Raw genomic sequence first — 16,581 nt, 5'->3', positions numbered from 1 at the left:
CTACAAAAGATGCATCTCTAGGAAACAGTGCTTTTGGCGTCAGTTTGCAGTACAACTAGGATCTGGTTGCATGCATCATGAAAGCTGTAAAGGAAACAGCTTTGCTGAGACTTTACTCTGACAACTGGAACCTTGTTAAGCACGAGAGGAGATGATTAGTGAGGGAAGGAGAGTGATCTGGCTATTTCTTTGTTGGATTATTAACACCAAGGAACAAAGGCTGATCTTAGGCTATATGACTGAGGAGATGTTACGCTTTCATTCCAAGCCTGTTCAATGGCCAGGTAGCCTTACAAGCAATAGCATCACCAACTTAATTTTTTTCCCTCACTGAAACAACTTTTCCATGCAGCATTACTTGCATGCTAAATGAATGAAAGTTTTAGCCGGTGGTGAGCAAACTCTCCACTGAGTGCTGTATGATTGGCTTCCACATCGTGATAATGACATGGCTCTAGTGAAATGAATTTAGAAATCACAAGTGGAATTTTCCATTGGATGTATCCACTTCAATAGCTGCTCTTCCTCATCCGCTTTTTCAGTCTTGAAATTTGCTCATTAAGTGAGAAAACCTTTTCAGGTGACGTTTCTTTCCTTAGTGATATTTTCCTTGACGTCAATATTTTAAATGGCATGATAAAGGAGAAAGAAATGCATGCTCTTGGTTCTGCTTCAGCTCTTCTACAAGTGTAAACCAGGCATAACTAGTGAACTCTGTAGTGATGGGGAAGAGAGAATCAGATTTGCTTGATTTCTTCTTTTCTAAACAAAGATAAACTTCTCTTGGTTTTGTCTGGGGCTTCCCCTAAGTGATGATCGCTTTTCTAGTCTTTCTGTTGCTTAGAGTGCCCAAGGTTACATTTGAACCTCATGTAGAGCAGAAAACCCTGCAGAAGAGTTGAGGAGTTCTACAACCATGTTTTGGACCATCAGATGCGGGAACGGTGATGCCTGCTGTCCAGATGAGAGTTAGAGAGGAGAGACGGAGAATACAGCAAAGTTCCGAAATACCAGATGGACTTAAAGGTGTGACAAGTGTAGAGGAAGGAGAGGTGGCAGGGTGCAGACCAGACAGGCAGAAGGTGTGTCTGACTGTTCATATCAACAGTGGGATACATTGAAACACCCAGGAAAGGAGAAGTATATGTATGTCCCAGTCGCTGCCCTGCAAAGCAAGAGGAGTGGCAGTAGAAGAGGAGGTGAAGCATCAAAGAGTGTTTGGGAGATCATCCGCGCCCGTTCGGGCCATTGGTTAACACAGGGCTCAGTAATGTCTCTTAGTTATCCCATAACACAGTGCCTGCAGGTCTCAACTGTCTGGAAGAAGAGCTGGTAGAGTGGAAGGAAGAGTGTGTGCTGGCAGCCCAAGTGAACAGAGCTCCCACTTTCTTTCTCCGTTTTTTGATTGCCTCTTGTTGCAGCACGTGATATTCAGCCAGACTGGAAATAGCCAAGCTGGATGTTTGAATGTCCTATAGACTCCCAGCACTGATGTAAGATTGGTATTGCCTTGGTATGGTCTTGTGTGGAGCTGCTTGTGATGTACAAAAGGAGAGATGATTCCCTGCTCTCACATTTCTGCAGTTTCACGCCAGAACTTTCACAGCCAGAACTCCAGGATGCAGTTGTGGAACATAAACTTGTGGTAAACATCCCATTTAGCAAACTGTGGGGGAGGAAGTGTGTTTTTAATTACTGCAATGTTTCATCGAGGGTGAGCCAGACGACTGACTAAGCAGCAGCACAAGATTTCTTGTTTGGTTTGAATGGATCCTCCATTTTCAGAATGTGCAGGGATGGTGCATGCCAGGGTAGTACAACCCTCTGCTTACCTTGGCATAGGTTTTGAATTATGCTGTGTCTGTGTGCCAAGTGCCTGGGCTCACAGGGATTCCACTGGGACTTTTCATCTGAATGCACCTGTGCGGTTCTCATCCCTGCCTTACCAATAGGGGTTTAAAGGAAAGGGATCTTTCAGGGAAAAATAACTCCATCTAGTAAAAGTTTCAGATTGTTTAATCTGGTGTGCTGCCATCTACTGCCACCACTTTCGGTTTCCTATGTCTCTCATATAAATCAGAAAAACACGGTTTATGAAATCTGTGTAAATTTATAATGAATGACTGATGTCCTGTGACACTTATCTCCGACTTCGCTGCTAAGGAGAGATCAGGGTTAAAACTAAGGCACGTTCTTGTTCCAGGTAGATGACTTGAGAGCCAGCTCTTCCCTTTTCAGGGAGAAAAATCTCCCAGAGTGGATCAACTGTTATGCTTTTATAGCATATGATTTGATGAGCATTTGATTCACACCTCAAACTAGAGCTCCTAAATTACAATATTAGCCAAACTGGACATCAGTAATTGCAGATTTTCTGGTGGAGAGGGAAGGGGAAGAGAGAAGGAAAGAAAGGCCAAAACAGAAGTTACATTTAGGAACATTTATGAAGCAAACACTTAAGCGGGAAAGTAAGCATATGAATAATCAAATGAGATGAAAGCGTTTTGTTGGATGAGTTTTGGAGTGCTCAGCCCCTTGCATGCTCCTTGCACAGTAGTGAGTCCTGCGATGTATGCTCTTGGTGTTGAGTTTTCCCAATCAATTTTTAAAAATACTTTTATAATTTAATTAGAAAGTGTATGGAGAAATCCAGTCATTATGATTTGAGTATTTTCTGTTCCTTGTTTTTCTTTTATCGTCAAAGTGGAGGAAATAAATGCGTATTCTGGCATTCAGAAGCAGCAATAGCAAGTGCCTAGGACTGTCAGCATGGAGTGCGGATAGCCAAACCATAAATGTCAAAAAATTGTGTGGCAGTTACCCGTACAAGCATTACCATATGGGTGATCTCCCCCTCTGCTTTCTCCTCTCACCTCTGCCATGGTCAGGGACTGCTGAGCTGAGGAGGTTTTGAGGAGACCAGTGTTTTGTCTTGACTTGCATCTAGCCAGATGCTTTCTGCATTCAGAATAAGCTTTTATTCTCTCATTGCTCCTTTCCTCCCTGCTCCCCCCCACAAGCTGAATAACCCCTCAGCCCCCATCACCATGGTGCAGTCTCAGTTGTCCCTGGTGGCCAGTGCCCCCAGGCCATCAGTCACTTCTCCCCTGGGAGCCAGGTGTGCTCTTACCCACCATGGAAGACCAGTTCTGCCTTGCAGCCTCGTCGTTTGCTGCCTTTTATCAGGGAGGTGTTAGGTTCTAACTTTATCTGCCAGGCTCTTACACTTAGTGATTTCAGCTGCTTCCTTGTGATTTCCCTCCCCATCTCCAGCCTTTGTGCAAGTGAATCATAGAATACCATGTTGGAAGGGACCTCAAGGATCATCTGGTCCAGTCGTTCCTGGCAGAAGTGTCATGTTTTCAAGCTGGTGCTTTGGAAGGATCTCCTTCAGCGTCCTGCCAATGCATCAAGACAATGAGACTTGTGCTCCTCTCAGCTCCAGCGCTGATATTTTACCTGTTTGTCTCAGCTTCAGCACTAATAACTTGGCACGTCCCCTATGATAAACATCTTCATCTCTTCCCCATACGCTCTTTCAGTGGTCTAGATCTTTCTTCCCTTTGTGTTGTATCTGCAGTAACAACAGGGGTCTCTGTGACTGCAACCTTTACAATAAAATAAATTGTAATTAAAAAACCCAAACCCTCATTTCTAAACCCATTAACTGTGATTAATTGTCTAGACAATAATTGTTCAGTTTCAGTTTGATCTATATTCCTTTAGCCACAAAAAAAACCCCAACTATTTATTTTTCCACTGACTCTGTTTTGTGTAGTTATCTTGTGAATATTGTTCGCATTTTGCTTTTATTATGAAAACATACGCAGGTATTTTTTTCCATTTCAAACATTAACTTCGTAATTATTTTTTCTCCTGTGTTTCTCCCTTTCCCTTTCTGAGGTTTTGTCTACCAATTGTTATAGTAAACGAGGCCTTTTTATGTAGGGTTTTAAGGTTTGCTTTTCATATTGAAGAGTTTAGTATTTGTATGTCTGCTGTGCATTTGGATGATCTAATCAGCTGGCAAAATGAAGCTGTGTTACTTAGTAAATTGACACAGCTTGGCAGACTAGCTGAGCTGCAGGACCCAGAAAGAGTTATATTACTTTGGATTAAAAATAACAAATGGTTGGAGTCCTTCAGCAAGAGACAAGTGTGGAAGCGTCCCGTGAGGCTGAACACAGACCAGCCTCCATACTTGAGCATTGCAAGTCTTCTGTTCTTCCATTACCCTGGTAATAGCCTCAAGGATGCAAGTTTTAGCAAAAACATAGACTGATTGCATTTCAGGCAGCTTGCTTTTTAATATTGTGGTAGCCCGCCAAGTTCCTAAAGAAAGTGAATACAAAATAGTGTTGAAGTTGCCTGCCTGCAGCCTTAGGTGAACTTTGGATGAGCTAAATTATCCAAAATTCTTCTGACTTTCCTTTAATCTCTGAAGGACAGTCAACTTACTGTGAGAGAATCTGGCACACACTGGTGTGCCTTGTGTCTTTGGCTCTCTGTGAACTGTTTTACCCACTCATCAACAAAAATCAGTCAAGACGTGATTGGCAGATTTACTGAGAAACTTGCAGGGTGCGCATCTGAGCTAAAATAAAGCTGACATCAAGTTTAAGCTTGCATTTTCAGTCGGGTCACCTCCTCTTTACAAAATGTTACTATGCAAACATTTACGTATATCAGAATGTGTGCAGCTTTTTGAAAGGATGGGACGCTGTGAAGAATGTTTTTACATGCTTTTGAAGAATACATCTGTCACGCTTGTGTTCTAGGAAACAAAATTCCATTGTGATGATTCAGTCCCATTCTTTGCTATAGTAAGCCCTTATACGGGGGGGAAGCTGAAACTGAATAATCTCTTTGCTGTTCTAAATTATGCCTACTTGTATGTGGAAAAATTGCACCAAGCATGTTTAATTACAGAAATGCCTTCTAGCATAATCTCATTCACATAAAGCAGTAACTCCTTGATTTTTTTTTTTTTAAGCTGTTCAATTCTGTGATAAAATGATCTTTCCTGTATTCTGTCATTGTGAACTGCAATAGCCCAACCCGTTTCTCTTAATAACTGTTCATTCTCTAATGCTGTGTGCTGCCTCTTGCATTTTTCCTGATGATGACATGTCCTTCTCTAGCCTAAATCCCTACAGCTATGATGAGAGCTGTCTCAGCAGCAGTGAAGATCACATCCCACTGGCTGCTTTGCCCTTGCTGGCTGTTTCATCCCCTCAGTACCAGGATGCAGTTGCCATGGTGATTAGTAGAGCCAATCAAGTTTACAATGAATTTCTCAAATCTACAGATGGGGCTGGTTTTAATGGACAGGTAGGAATATTTTCTCTTATATCAAATTCCTTCGGAGCAAGGCTGTTCTTTTTAAGACATTGTGTTGAGGGTTTTGAGTTACGAGCGTGGGACAATACTGCAAATAGGATGAATGAATGTTAGCATGGGATTACCTATGCAAAATGCCTTCTCAGTGCCCAGCATGAGAAAGACAATTCTGGAAACCTGTGCAGTATCTAACCTGCACTTACTCAGTTGGTAGAAGAATACTGTACCTTCTCCCACAAGCATTTTGACCCCTAAAGTCTTACTACGAACTCTGGTAATGAATAAGAGCCTAGTTGGACAGTAAGTGTGGTATATCAAGCAGTGAACAAGCATGCGAGCCCAAGAGAAATGATAATCTGTGTTACTGAGTTCCTCACACACCTGCTGTAGCTGATAGAAAAGTTGGGACATCTCTGACTAAAAGCATAAGGAATCCAACGTTTAACTGTTGGTATTTCTTTTTTGCCTCCATCATGATAGTAATAAAACTGATAGTAAAGAAACTTAGAAGGCAAATACTCAGTTGCCAGCAGTATTGCAGATTTCCTGAGTAACTTTGGGAAAGTCGTGTCATTTTTCTGGTGTGACCCACTGCCCAGTGAAGTCACCTGCAGATGACTTCTGGCTGACATGTCACAGTTATTGTTCCTGCTTCTCCATCTTTAGACTACAAAACCCAGTACTTCCATGCTTCACGTAGGATAGATATGATACTGATACTAACTCATACTTCAGTATGAGTTACTGAAATTATTTTGTGATGGGGCCTTCTATGTAGCCAGAAACATGCACTTCCTTAAAGTATAGTGACCTCCAGACTTCAGAAAAAGTAAAAAAAAAAAAAAAAAAACCACAATATTTAATATAGAGTACAGTGTAATCTTTGAAGGAAAACACATGTCTTATTACACAAATTCTTTTCCATAGCAGTAATAAGATTATGCTGTGGCATATCAGTATTTTTAGACTAAAACTTGGTTTGAAGCCAGTTTTAATATCCACAGTGCTTTTATGCTTGAAGCATAAAATCATCCCAGCTGCAGTGACAGAACATGATGAAAGGTGAGGTTATGTAAAGAAGAATTGCAGCAGTTACAGAACTATTTGTGAAAAATATTTGCGTTTTTTGTCTTTGACAAAGCTACAAAGAAGTCTCCTTGGTGTGTTTTCCAAACATATATATTAATATTTCGTGTGGAAAACTCTGTATGACCTCTGTATGCTCCATGGAATTTTCACTGTCAACAATTATTGGCACTGATAGAATGGAAGTGACTTCTCTGGGCTGTCTACAGTGCTTTGCTTTGGTCCTTAGATTGAAATCTCAACTCTACCTCCGAATAAGTCCTGCGCTTCTAAAATACATACCATATAACCTGACCCCCCACCTTGAGTGTATCCTTCCTTTCATATTTTGGTCTCTTCTGTCCATTTATATTGCAAGTTCATTAGATCAGAAATTGTCTTTTGGGTGTTATACAGTATCTAGAAATAGTTAACACCGTTACCTTAATGCCACTAATAATGAGGATTAGAAATTTAATGGTAAATTGAAGGAGATACTATTAATCCTCCACAAAATATGCTGTTAATTTTATTAAGGCTACCTGTATCATATAATTTTCAGTTCTTTGTGGACTTCATTGTGTGATGTAGGAATTTGAAAATCAAAGAGTAAGTCAGCATGCTGTTAGTTTGTATACAACTTTAGAAGCAGAATTGTCTTAGGATAGAAGTCACCTTAATGTATTTTGGTATTTTATTTTATTTTTTAAAATGTTTTTATCCCACGAAGTGTACTCAATTAAGAGCATGTGGTATGTGCAGATGCACTGAGAGAAGTTCGAGTTTTTTCCCTACCTGCATGTCGAAGCAGTCGCTTCACTTTGAAGAAATCATGAACAGCGTCCAGTTAGCCAAAACTTGTAGTTTAGTGTTGTAGCCAAGCTGAATTAAGGCTAGAAGCAAGTTAAGGTTTGTAAGGAGAGGTAATGTCTTCTGTTAAACTAATCGGCGTTGGGAACAAGACTAAACATTTGCTTCAGTTTGAGAATTGGATAGAAACGGTTTCTGGAACCTGTGGAACCGTGGGGGTTGTTATCAAGGAGAAAGGTGATACAGCTATTACTCATCCTCAGACACAGGCAGGCAGACGGGGAGAAAGAACAATCTTCTATCGGATGGGAGGTAGTTCAGTGGAATTGGCTTGTGAGGTACGTTCTAGTGTACTCCAACTATTGAATTCCCAGTTTTAGTACTCTGTATTTTAATTCCCAGGTCCATACTTTGAAGGTAGCTTGTATGTTTATATTAAATGTGAAGCAAGAGTGAATCTCTCTGCTTAATACCTCATTTAAAGGTTCCGTTCCCTTGTTCTGACGGAGGAGTACCAGTCTGGTTTTAATCTGTTGAGATCCTCTTCCCGGTATGACTGTGAAGGAAACATTAATGGCATGAAGTCTTTGTGAGACAGGTTGTCCAGTGATCTGGACTTCCCGAGCCACGGTCTGGCTGCAAACAGCTGGAAGAATCCTGGCCCATTTGGCAGAAGTCCCAGCTGGTCAAAATAGTCCCTGGGACAGATATTCTTGGCTTAGGGCATAGTCTGGAGATAAAAGGAAGTGGGAGAAAGTGGCCACATTTTCAGCTGCAGTAAGAACCAAGGTGTAAAAAAAAAAAAAAAACCCCAAAAAAAACCAAACAAAAAAAAACCAGGAGCAAGGGTGTAAAGTAAGACAGCAACTATTCTGCAGTACTGTGATGCCTTTTTTTCTTTTAAAACACTTGCTACATCTCCCCAAAAAATCTTTTTATTTCCTCAGGTGTGTCTCATTGGTGACTGCATTGGAGGAATTTTGGGCTTTGATGCCATCTGCTATAATTCTAATACAGCTGACGAGAGTCGGAACAGTAGCAGGAGAGGAAGCATCAGCAGCATCCAGGTGAAGAGAAAAAATCCACACAGCTGAAACCCTATAGATTCATTCCCTGGAGGAAATCAGCTCCATATAAACGAGAGAAAATTTAAGGATTTGGTAATTTGCCACGATAGCGTGGGATTTTGCTCATATATCAAAAAATCGCTATCTGAAAATTAAGTCTACAGCTTCAGTTTTATGATACACAGGAATCAGTAGCGAAGGCTTTATCTGTAAATCTTTAAAGTAGGGTAACCAAGTGCCCCTTATTGTATCCCCAGCTGTAGATGCAAACACGTCCTCTGTAAGTAATCTTTGTTAGGGTCCTGCTTTTGCTAAAATCTTTAATCTTTCTTTTAATAATTGTTTTATTTGTTCACATAGGGTCTGGAATTCCTTATGCTACTGCCTGGGGGTAGTCTAGCATTCAGATGTGTTCATGAATAAGTTTTAGCCACTGGTGAAAAAAATGCCTCCTTCCTGATAAGGGATGGAAGTCACCTGTGGATCTGTGAATGGACCATTGAGTATAACAGGGTCTCTATGAGCGCTACATTTGGAAAGAAGGAAGGATTAATTCTAACAGTAATCCAGGAAAGATTTTATGATAGTAAAAGCACAATTTTTTAAAGTAATGCTAGCACGTAAGCTTCTTTATTGCGTTCCGCACTTAAGAAAGAAAATTGAAGTTCAACTAATCTTATGTCCTTCAGACTCAAGTGGGTATAGAGAGGCAGTGTGGCAGATCAGAGCTGACACTGAGTGAGTGGGGTGCCCACGCTCCGTTCTTGGATGGTTTTGTGACCCTGGCCAAATTGTTCATCTCTTGACTCTTTAGTTAACCTCTCTCCTCAAAAATGGGCTCAGTGATACCAGTCTCCTTGGTTTGGTTGAGAGCTATGTGTGACGGGAGTACTCTTGAGCAAAGAGACATCCTCTAAATGTTTCCAGGAAGGAGAATTACTCACCATTAATCACAGGGCTCTGGATTCTCAGCAGCCAGCCTTTGATAGCACCAACGCTGAAGACAGTGCATTACAAGCAAAGTAAAAGGAGAAATGGGCCTCCTGGATCCGAGTCCTGCAGTGGGATTGATTGTGCAAGGGCTGCTCCATGAACCTGAGGGTGGGGAACCGGCTTTAGGGAGTACAGGCTCCTTTGACCCCCCTGCACTTATAGTTTCAACTTTCCTGTATTCCTCTTTCCTGATACCACAGAGCTTCTCTTCCCATTCCTCTCTTCATCTTTTCCCTTTTCTGCTGCCATCTTCACCTCTACTACTCTGTGTGTTCAGAAGAACTAAGTATTCTTTTCCTTCCTTATCTCGTCTTTCTGTCTATTGTTCTCAGCTTGCTCCTGTGAAACACATTCAGGAGGACTCTTTTTTTTTTTTTTTTTTTTTTTTTTTACTGTTTGGTTTTTTTCTGCCTTCCTTGGAAGAGTTTGAGATGCAGGAATATAAGAGTTTTTTACTTTACCATTTCACAAATGTCAGGGGCATTTGTGAAATGAAACTAGCTGGAAATGAGACTGAGGTTCCCTCAGCCATTGCATTTTACGTTCTGGTTGTAAACTGTGAAAGTAGAGTAAATTAAGTTTATGTTGTTCCCTTCTTACTCTGTTTGTTTCAAAGTGGTCTATAATAATAAACTAGATTGGAGATGCAGTGACCATTACATTCTTTGGATAGTTCACAGTTTTAGGCACTAGAAACTTCCTTTTGGAGAGAGAGGGCCTGGTAATTTAATGAGGCAATGTAAACAAGGAATTAGAATGGGGGGGATCTTATCAATGCTTATAAATACTTAAAGGGTGGGTGTCAGGAGGATGGGGCCAGGCTCTTTTCAGTGGTGCCCAGTGACAGGACAAGAGGTAACAGACACAAACTTGAACATATCAAGTTCCATCTCAACATGAGGAGGAACTTCTTTACCCTGAGGGTGGCAGAGCCCTGGCACAGGCTGCCCAGAGAGGTGGTGGAGTCTCTGTCTCTGGAGACATTCCAAACCCGCCTGGAGGCGTTCCTGTGCAACCTGCTCTGGGTGACCCTGCTCTGGCAGGGGGTTGGGCTGGATGATCTCCAGAGGTCCCTGCCAACCCCTATCATTCTGTGATTCTGTACATTCTTCTGCTACTGTAGGTGAGTATTTGTTGGTTTGTGTGTTGTAGTCTGGTTTCTGTATTTTAGTTTCCAATATACGCTAAATAATCAAGTCAGGATTATCCGTTACAGGTAGTGACTTCTACAGTATAGGCAGAAATTTTTCTCAGTACATTGGCAGGAATTCCTTTTTAAAAACGAATGGGGGATTCAGTCCAATGGAGCTTGATTTGAAAAGCAGCGTTAGCATTGTCTGCTGAAAGGGATGCAGGAATAAAAGTCTGGGGGTAATAGGGATGTGTCAGGGAGGATGCTGATGCAATCTGCAGAAGTGCTGGAGGAAATGAACAACAAATAAATCTATTTCCAATTTTAATGGGTACCTTAAAGATATGGTACCACTGGTCTCCTCTGGCATCCTGCAGAAGTTCACAGTCTTAAAAATTCAGGTCCCACATCCATGGAACACAATGAGCAAGACCATTAATGTTGTAATGAGCATTTTGTGCACACAGGTAAGACACTTTCTGATTATCTTATGATATTTATAGTTCTCTAAGAATGATGAAGTCATGAGGGTTAAAGCTTTTGTGTTAGTCCTCCTCCTCCCGCTGAAATTCCTCTTTCTCCTTCCAGCTTTTAGGCTATACATCTTACAGAGAAATTTAGTCTTCATCTCTTTCCTTATCTTCTACTTCCACCCTTTCTTGGATAAAGTAAGGTCATGTGTATAAATGCAGCCATTTCATGCAGGCTCTGTCATATTTTGGTCGCTGTCTAAATCTTCCTTTTGCTCTGTTCATTCTCTGAAGGATAATCCCCTTTTAGCAGAGGACTCCAGTCTAGGGGGCAGCAAGCGCCTGAGCAAAAGCAATATTGACATCTCGGGAATCATGGAGGATGAGAAGCCGTTGCCGAGGAAACAGAGTGACTCATCCACCTATGACTGTGATACTATAACCCAACATCATGCTTTCCTGTCTAGGTAACTGGTGTTTGATGACTGAGTAAAAGAAATAGGCTTGCCATCAAACGGAGCCTGTCAGCACCACAGCAACAGCATCATTTTTGTTTGTGGAGTGTTTCTTAAGGTTTGCTTAAAGTCCCTGTATAGCCTGTATAACCCCCAATGGAAACCATAGATATATTGGATCTGGTATAAATTTACTCACACATGGAGAGTTTTTTATTTAATCTTTATTCAGTTGCAGAGTTTTAAATATGCGAAACTGAATGCAAGTAGTTCCATTTCTTCAGTGCTGCCCACACAAATACAGATGGATGAATGCTTTATAATTCTAACTTTCTGTTAGAATTTTCTTTCTAAAGATCTCTCTGACTTCACTTACAGACTTCCTATTACTCTGATTATAGTGAGATAATTGCTTTAGGTGCTCCCATTGGTCTATGAGCTATTCAGATCAGCTTTAAAACAACAAAAAAAAACCCTGCATGAATATTTGGCTTAAGTGAGAAGGAGGTTGGGGGAGGGCGAGTTAACTTAATTAGCTTTCCTGGATCCTAAGAAACCTTTAAAACACAGATTTGATGGGAAAATAAGCATTCCTTTTGTCTCATTGTTTCTGCCTGTTCTAAGCTATTTGTGCTTTTTTTCCCTCTATCCGTCATCTTACTTCCTTTATTTCATTGGGAGTGATGCAGAGGGAGAAATCTTATTGTGTGTTGAAGTTTCATTTGTGCTACAATTGAGTATGGTGCAGACTTACTACTCTGCTTTACTTCAAGTCTGGCAGTTTTGTTAGTAGTAGTTTAAGGTAATTTTATTTCCTTGCTTTGACTGAACGTACTTTACTTTGCTTTTGTTGACTATTCTGCTTTTATTTTCAAACCATTGGGTTTTCTGGATATTGATATGTTGTAAAGTGTCTGCCCTCTTCATTATTGTTGAATCAGTGCGTTTTCTTTGCTCAGCATCCACTCAAGTGTGTTGAAAGATGGTGCAGACTTTCCTCCTGTGAATTCCAGTCTCTCAGAAGTAAACCTGGGCCGATTTGAGTTTGAGGTGTCTGATTTCTTCCTCTTTGGATCGCCGCTTGGTTTGGTGCTGGCCATGAGGAGTACTGTTCTGCCTGGCCTGGATGGTAAGCTCTTTCTAGGGTTAGAGTACAGGCTGCTTAATGACCTTTGTAAAAAAAGAGACTTGTACAAGAGGAGGTAAATAAAGAAGCCTAGTTTGAGACTGGGGAGTGAGGTAAGTTTCTTCCTCTAAAAGATGGGAGTGTTAGTGTAGGTAGGTAGTGAGGTCGTGAGGGTCGTTCTGGGGGTGTCGCTGCTCTCACCCACTTCCAGTACTGTGTCTCTTGCTCTGCTGTTAATTGTATATTCCGTGTCACACAACCTGAAGCTTACACCTCAGTAAGGATCAGTCCTTGAAAAGATAACAAAAATAACATCTATGCTTGGTTCAGCATTGCACCTCGTTCACAGCTGTCTTCATGGGTAAATTTGGCCCCCATGTGTGTTGTGAGCCATTTTTTCCTCTCTGGTAACAGCCTAGTGATCAGACACATACAGGATTTTTTGTTTTATTTCTAAATACATCTGGATTTTGGTTGGTTTTTCAGTTAATGTCTGAGCTTACCTTACTTTTCAAAATTCAGTGTGTGTTTTGCCTCTTTGCATTGTATGTGGTTTGGACAGCACAGCTTCTCCATAGGAAATGACATGTTTGTGGATCAGGTGAGGCAGAAAAATCAGTTGCAGTAGGGAGAAGAGACAACAATTGAAGAGTCCCAGTTTATTCTCAATTTATAGGCTTGAGTAATGTATTTGACTGAGCTTTCAAAGTCACATTTGATTGCAGGAATAAAGTGGAATGTAATATAAACTGAAAATTATTTTACCTGCCATAATTAAAAAAAAAATGACCAAACCCTCATCTTTCAGAGCCTTTAGAAATCTAGTAGGATTTTTTTTTTTTTTTTTTTTAGCAAGTTCCACGGACTTAGAAGAGAGCATAATTAAACTCCCATTTTGCATTTCATTCATCATATTTGCAATACTCAGTTTTATTCAAATAAAAAACAAAACCAAAGCTCAGCTAAAGAGAATGAGAATTCATATATATTTTCTCACAAACTAAGGCTTTTTGCTTCTGTGAAAGAGCTGTCAGGGAAGTGAACAAGAATTATGTAGATGATGGCTGGCTTTGAAAACTGCACTGCAGTTTGTTTTTCTGTCTTTGGGATTTTTTTACAAGATTAGCAACACTTCCCTGTGAAGATGGTGGGAGTTTTGCAGGGGGTTTAGGGCAGGGAGTTGAGGGCGTTTTTTATTTCCTTGCCAAATACCTTTTAATTTAATTTTCTTCCGTCGAATATTCTCTTGATCTCTTAGTGCTTCTTTGCCAGTTCTGGTTACCCTGTAGCACTCTTCTGTGGTCCTCTCATTGTCTAGTACTTATTTTTTAAAGTATTGATCATTTGTGTGTCTCTGCTAGATTCTTCCACTCTCTGTGTGCTGATTATCCTTGGAAGAGGCTTGCCTACCCTATGAAAATGCCGATGTTTTTTAGAATTCCAAATTTATCATGAGCATTTAGCTACATCCACAAAGTGTCACTGTTCTACCTTGGGATGGTGGTATCGGTAGGGTGTTTTGCACTTGCTCTCAGTGGGAATTAATACTGCTAAATGCCACGCTAGTACGAAGTAATCTGCTTTGGAACATAATGTGCTATATTCCTTTGCCAAGTTGGAAGAGGGGTGTGAACACACCTGGTAGCTCAGAGGACATGCTTTCTTGCTGCTACTAAATATCATAATTTGCCCTATGCTGACAACTTTCATAACCCTGCTGTTTGCATTCCTGGCTTTCTTTGTCTGCCTATATAAAGAAAGCAGATATATACAGGAAAAGTTCCTGTACAAGAAGTATTAGAAGGTGCAATTAGGCAATGGTTTAATTAGATTAAGCACTTCCTTTATGTTTGGCTCTGACAGTTAGTATTAAGCATGACGAGAAAGAAAGAATAGACTTGCTTGCATGGAGTTCATAGGGAGCAGACACAAGATTCCCAAACGTATTTTATAAATACTTGAGTCATTCCTTTACTCTTGCAGTTAATAAACTGATGTTGTAACGTGTAATGCTGTACTATACAAACTGTACTAAGTTTAATGAGCCTATAATGAACTGATTTGCTTGCGCTGGCAAGATTTATTGTGATTGAAGTGTGGTGTGGTGAGAAGTGACTACACTTGACCGTTTTAGAGACGTTAGCAGTCTCATGTGATCTGAGTATAAATTCTGCTTCGATGTTGCGTGTTTAGTCAAAAGAATGCCTTATTATCTGAGTAAGTGATTTTCAGATTTGCATTTACAGCCCCAAAACCTCAGGAGCTCCACACCTTCATCAAGAATCATAAATACTGATTTGCTGCTATAGTGTGACCAACCTCATTTCTATACATTACCTCCCGTAATGTCACTTCAGAAACTGCAGTGCTTTCTGTAACCTACCTGTTCCTGCTGTCACCTAGATTTAAGTCCTCTGAACGTAACAGGCCCATCAAACCATTGTGCTGGTAAATATTTGAAGTGCTGAGCATCATAGCTGTAATGCTCAATAATACCTTTACAAGATTTTAAAACTTCTTTTTTCTTCCTTACTTCTGTCTGCTTCTCTGTCTGGTCTTCACATCTGCTGCATGCCTGCGTCTCAAATTGTGATGTCTCTGTAAACCTCTTTGCAAACCTCCCTTCGTAAAGGGGCAATACTGAACTCTCTCTCTCTCTGTCTCATTCTCATCCAAGTATGCCAGGTCCGCCCAGCCTGCAGCCAATTGTACAGTTTCTTTCACTCTGCTGACCCCTCTGCCTGCAGACTTGAACCATTGCTGGAGAAAAGATTCCATCTCCTGCCTCCATTCACTGTCCCGCGGTACCAGAGATACCCACTAGGGGATGGAAGATCTCACCAGTTAGGTACAGTGCCTGTTTTCATAGCTCTCCTTACCTGTTGTTCTCTTAAGCATTCTCTCCTTACACAGCTCAAGAGGATTTGAAATACCAGTGCGCTAACATGCTAAAAACAAGTCATCTGGGACAGAATGGCATAGACATATTTAGCAAGTGTGGAACCAGAGAAGATTGCCAAGAGAAAATGATTCTTACGTATGAGTTTTGCAATACTAGTTGTGTTAACGAGGGGTTGGAAGGTGATACCACTGCTCTAGTTGAAGTGTCACTTGTAAACTTCCATGTCTTTGACTATAATTTTAAACAATTTATTTTTACAATTAGTTGACCTTTGCCTAGATCTTCCGATATGGTTTCTCTTGGTCACTTGTGGTTGGTTCATTGTGGATATGTACTTGGGCAAATCGTCTTTTGATTGCTCTTTTCCTAAGTAGGCTACAAAACAATAGTTGTGTTGGATAATAAATGTTTGAATCCACGAAAAAAAACAGAAATAGACTGATTTGTGGAGAAGAAAGATGAAGATGTGGATGAGCAAGGTGCTAGTAGAACAAATTGTGCTGTTTTGACTTTATAGAAAATGAGATAAAATCATATAGGTGGAAAGTATCTTGACTTGTCATATAATGCAAAAAAAGGAATTGCTCAGTGCATATCTGTATGTGCATGCACATTAGATTTATTCTTTTTGGTACAGATTCAGGCATGAATTCAAGCCTCAGCAGGATATTTCAAAGGGCTTTTCAGGATTCAGAGTTTAAGGTTGGAGGCTAATGTAGTAAAATGGCAGTGTTTTCTATTTGTTGGAGTTAGGGGAATTGTATCATTTGGACCCTGTTTTGTGCGGTAGATATGCACAACTCCTTTGTTTTATCTGCTTAAATGTGGTGTACACTGGATGCAAATCAGTTTGAATATGATTAAATCAATGTTTGAAAAGCGACAGTTGATCTTGAGTAGCAGAACAGTTCAGTGATAGCACGGTGTGGGGGGTGGATTTCTAGAGCTGCCTTTCAGTTCTTGCCAATCAAATGAAACTCTTGGAGCCAGCTGCTGATAAACCCTACGTGGGGTTTATCTTGAAGCTTTTAGTTTATCAAATTTACTTTTTCCATTGAGAATCAGGAAACATCTAAGACTTAAACGGCAGGACTTGAAAGAGCAGGGCACACGTTTATCTAGAGGATTGCCTTTTGCATCCAGCAGGCATCAGTACTTAGCACTAAGTCTGCCCTCGGGGTCATTCAGTTTGTAGTAATGTGGTATTGTTTGTGTGTGTGA

The 16,581-nt window shown here is 40.6% G+C and overlaps 1 protein-coding gene across 3 annotated transcripts in view; it reads left to right on the top strand.

Annotated features, from left to right (window-relative positions):
- PITPNM3 (PITPNM family member 3) overlaps nucleotides 1-16,581 on the top strand; it is a 92,815-nt gene that overhangs the window by 56,460 nt on the left and 19,774 nt on the right. For all 3 annotated transcript variants that reach the window (XM_063340611.1, XM_063340610.1, XM_063340609.1), the window contains 5 exons: nucleotides 5,142-5,331; nucleotides 8,163-8,282; nucleotides 11,172-11,344; nucleotides 12,292-12,461; nucleotides 15,136-15,306. In XM_063340611.1, coding sequence (XP_063196681.1) covers nucleotides 5,142-5,331; nucleotides 8,163-8,282; nucleotides 11,172-11,344; nucleotides 12,292-12,461; nucleotides 15,136-15,306 — 824 coding nt within the window. The remainder of the gene's footprint in view (nucleotides 1-5,141; nucleotides 5,332-8,162; nucleotides 8,283-11,171; nucleotides 11,345-12,291; nucleotides 12,462-15,135; nucleotides 15,307-16,581) is intronic.

The sequence above is a fragment of the Chroicocephalus ridibundus genome, chromosome 7 (assembly GCF_963924245.1).
Source record: "Chroicocephalus ridibundus chromosome 7, bChrRid1.1, whole genome shotgun sequence".
Taxonomy (NCBI): domain Eukaryota; kingdom Metazoa; phylum Chordata; class Aves; order Charadriiformes; family Laridae; genus Chroicocephalus; species Chroicocephalus ridibundus.
The sequence above is the reverse complement of the archived record's forward strand: the minus strand, read 5'-3'. Positions and strand labels throughout refer to the sequence as shown.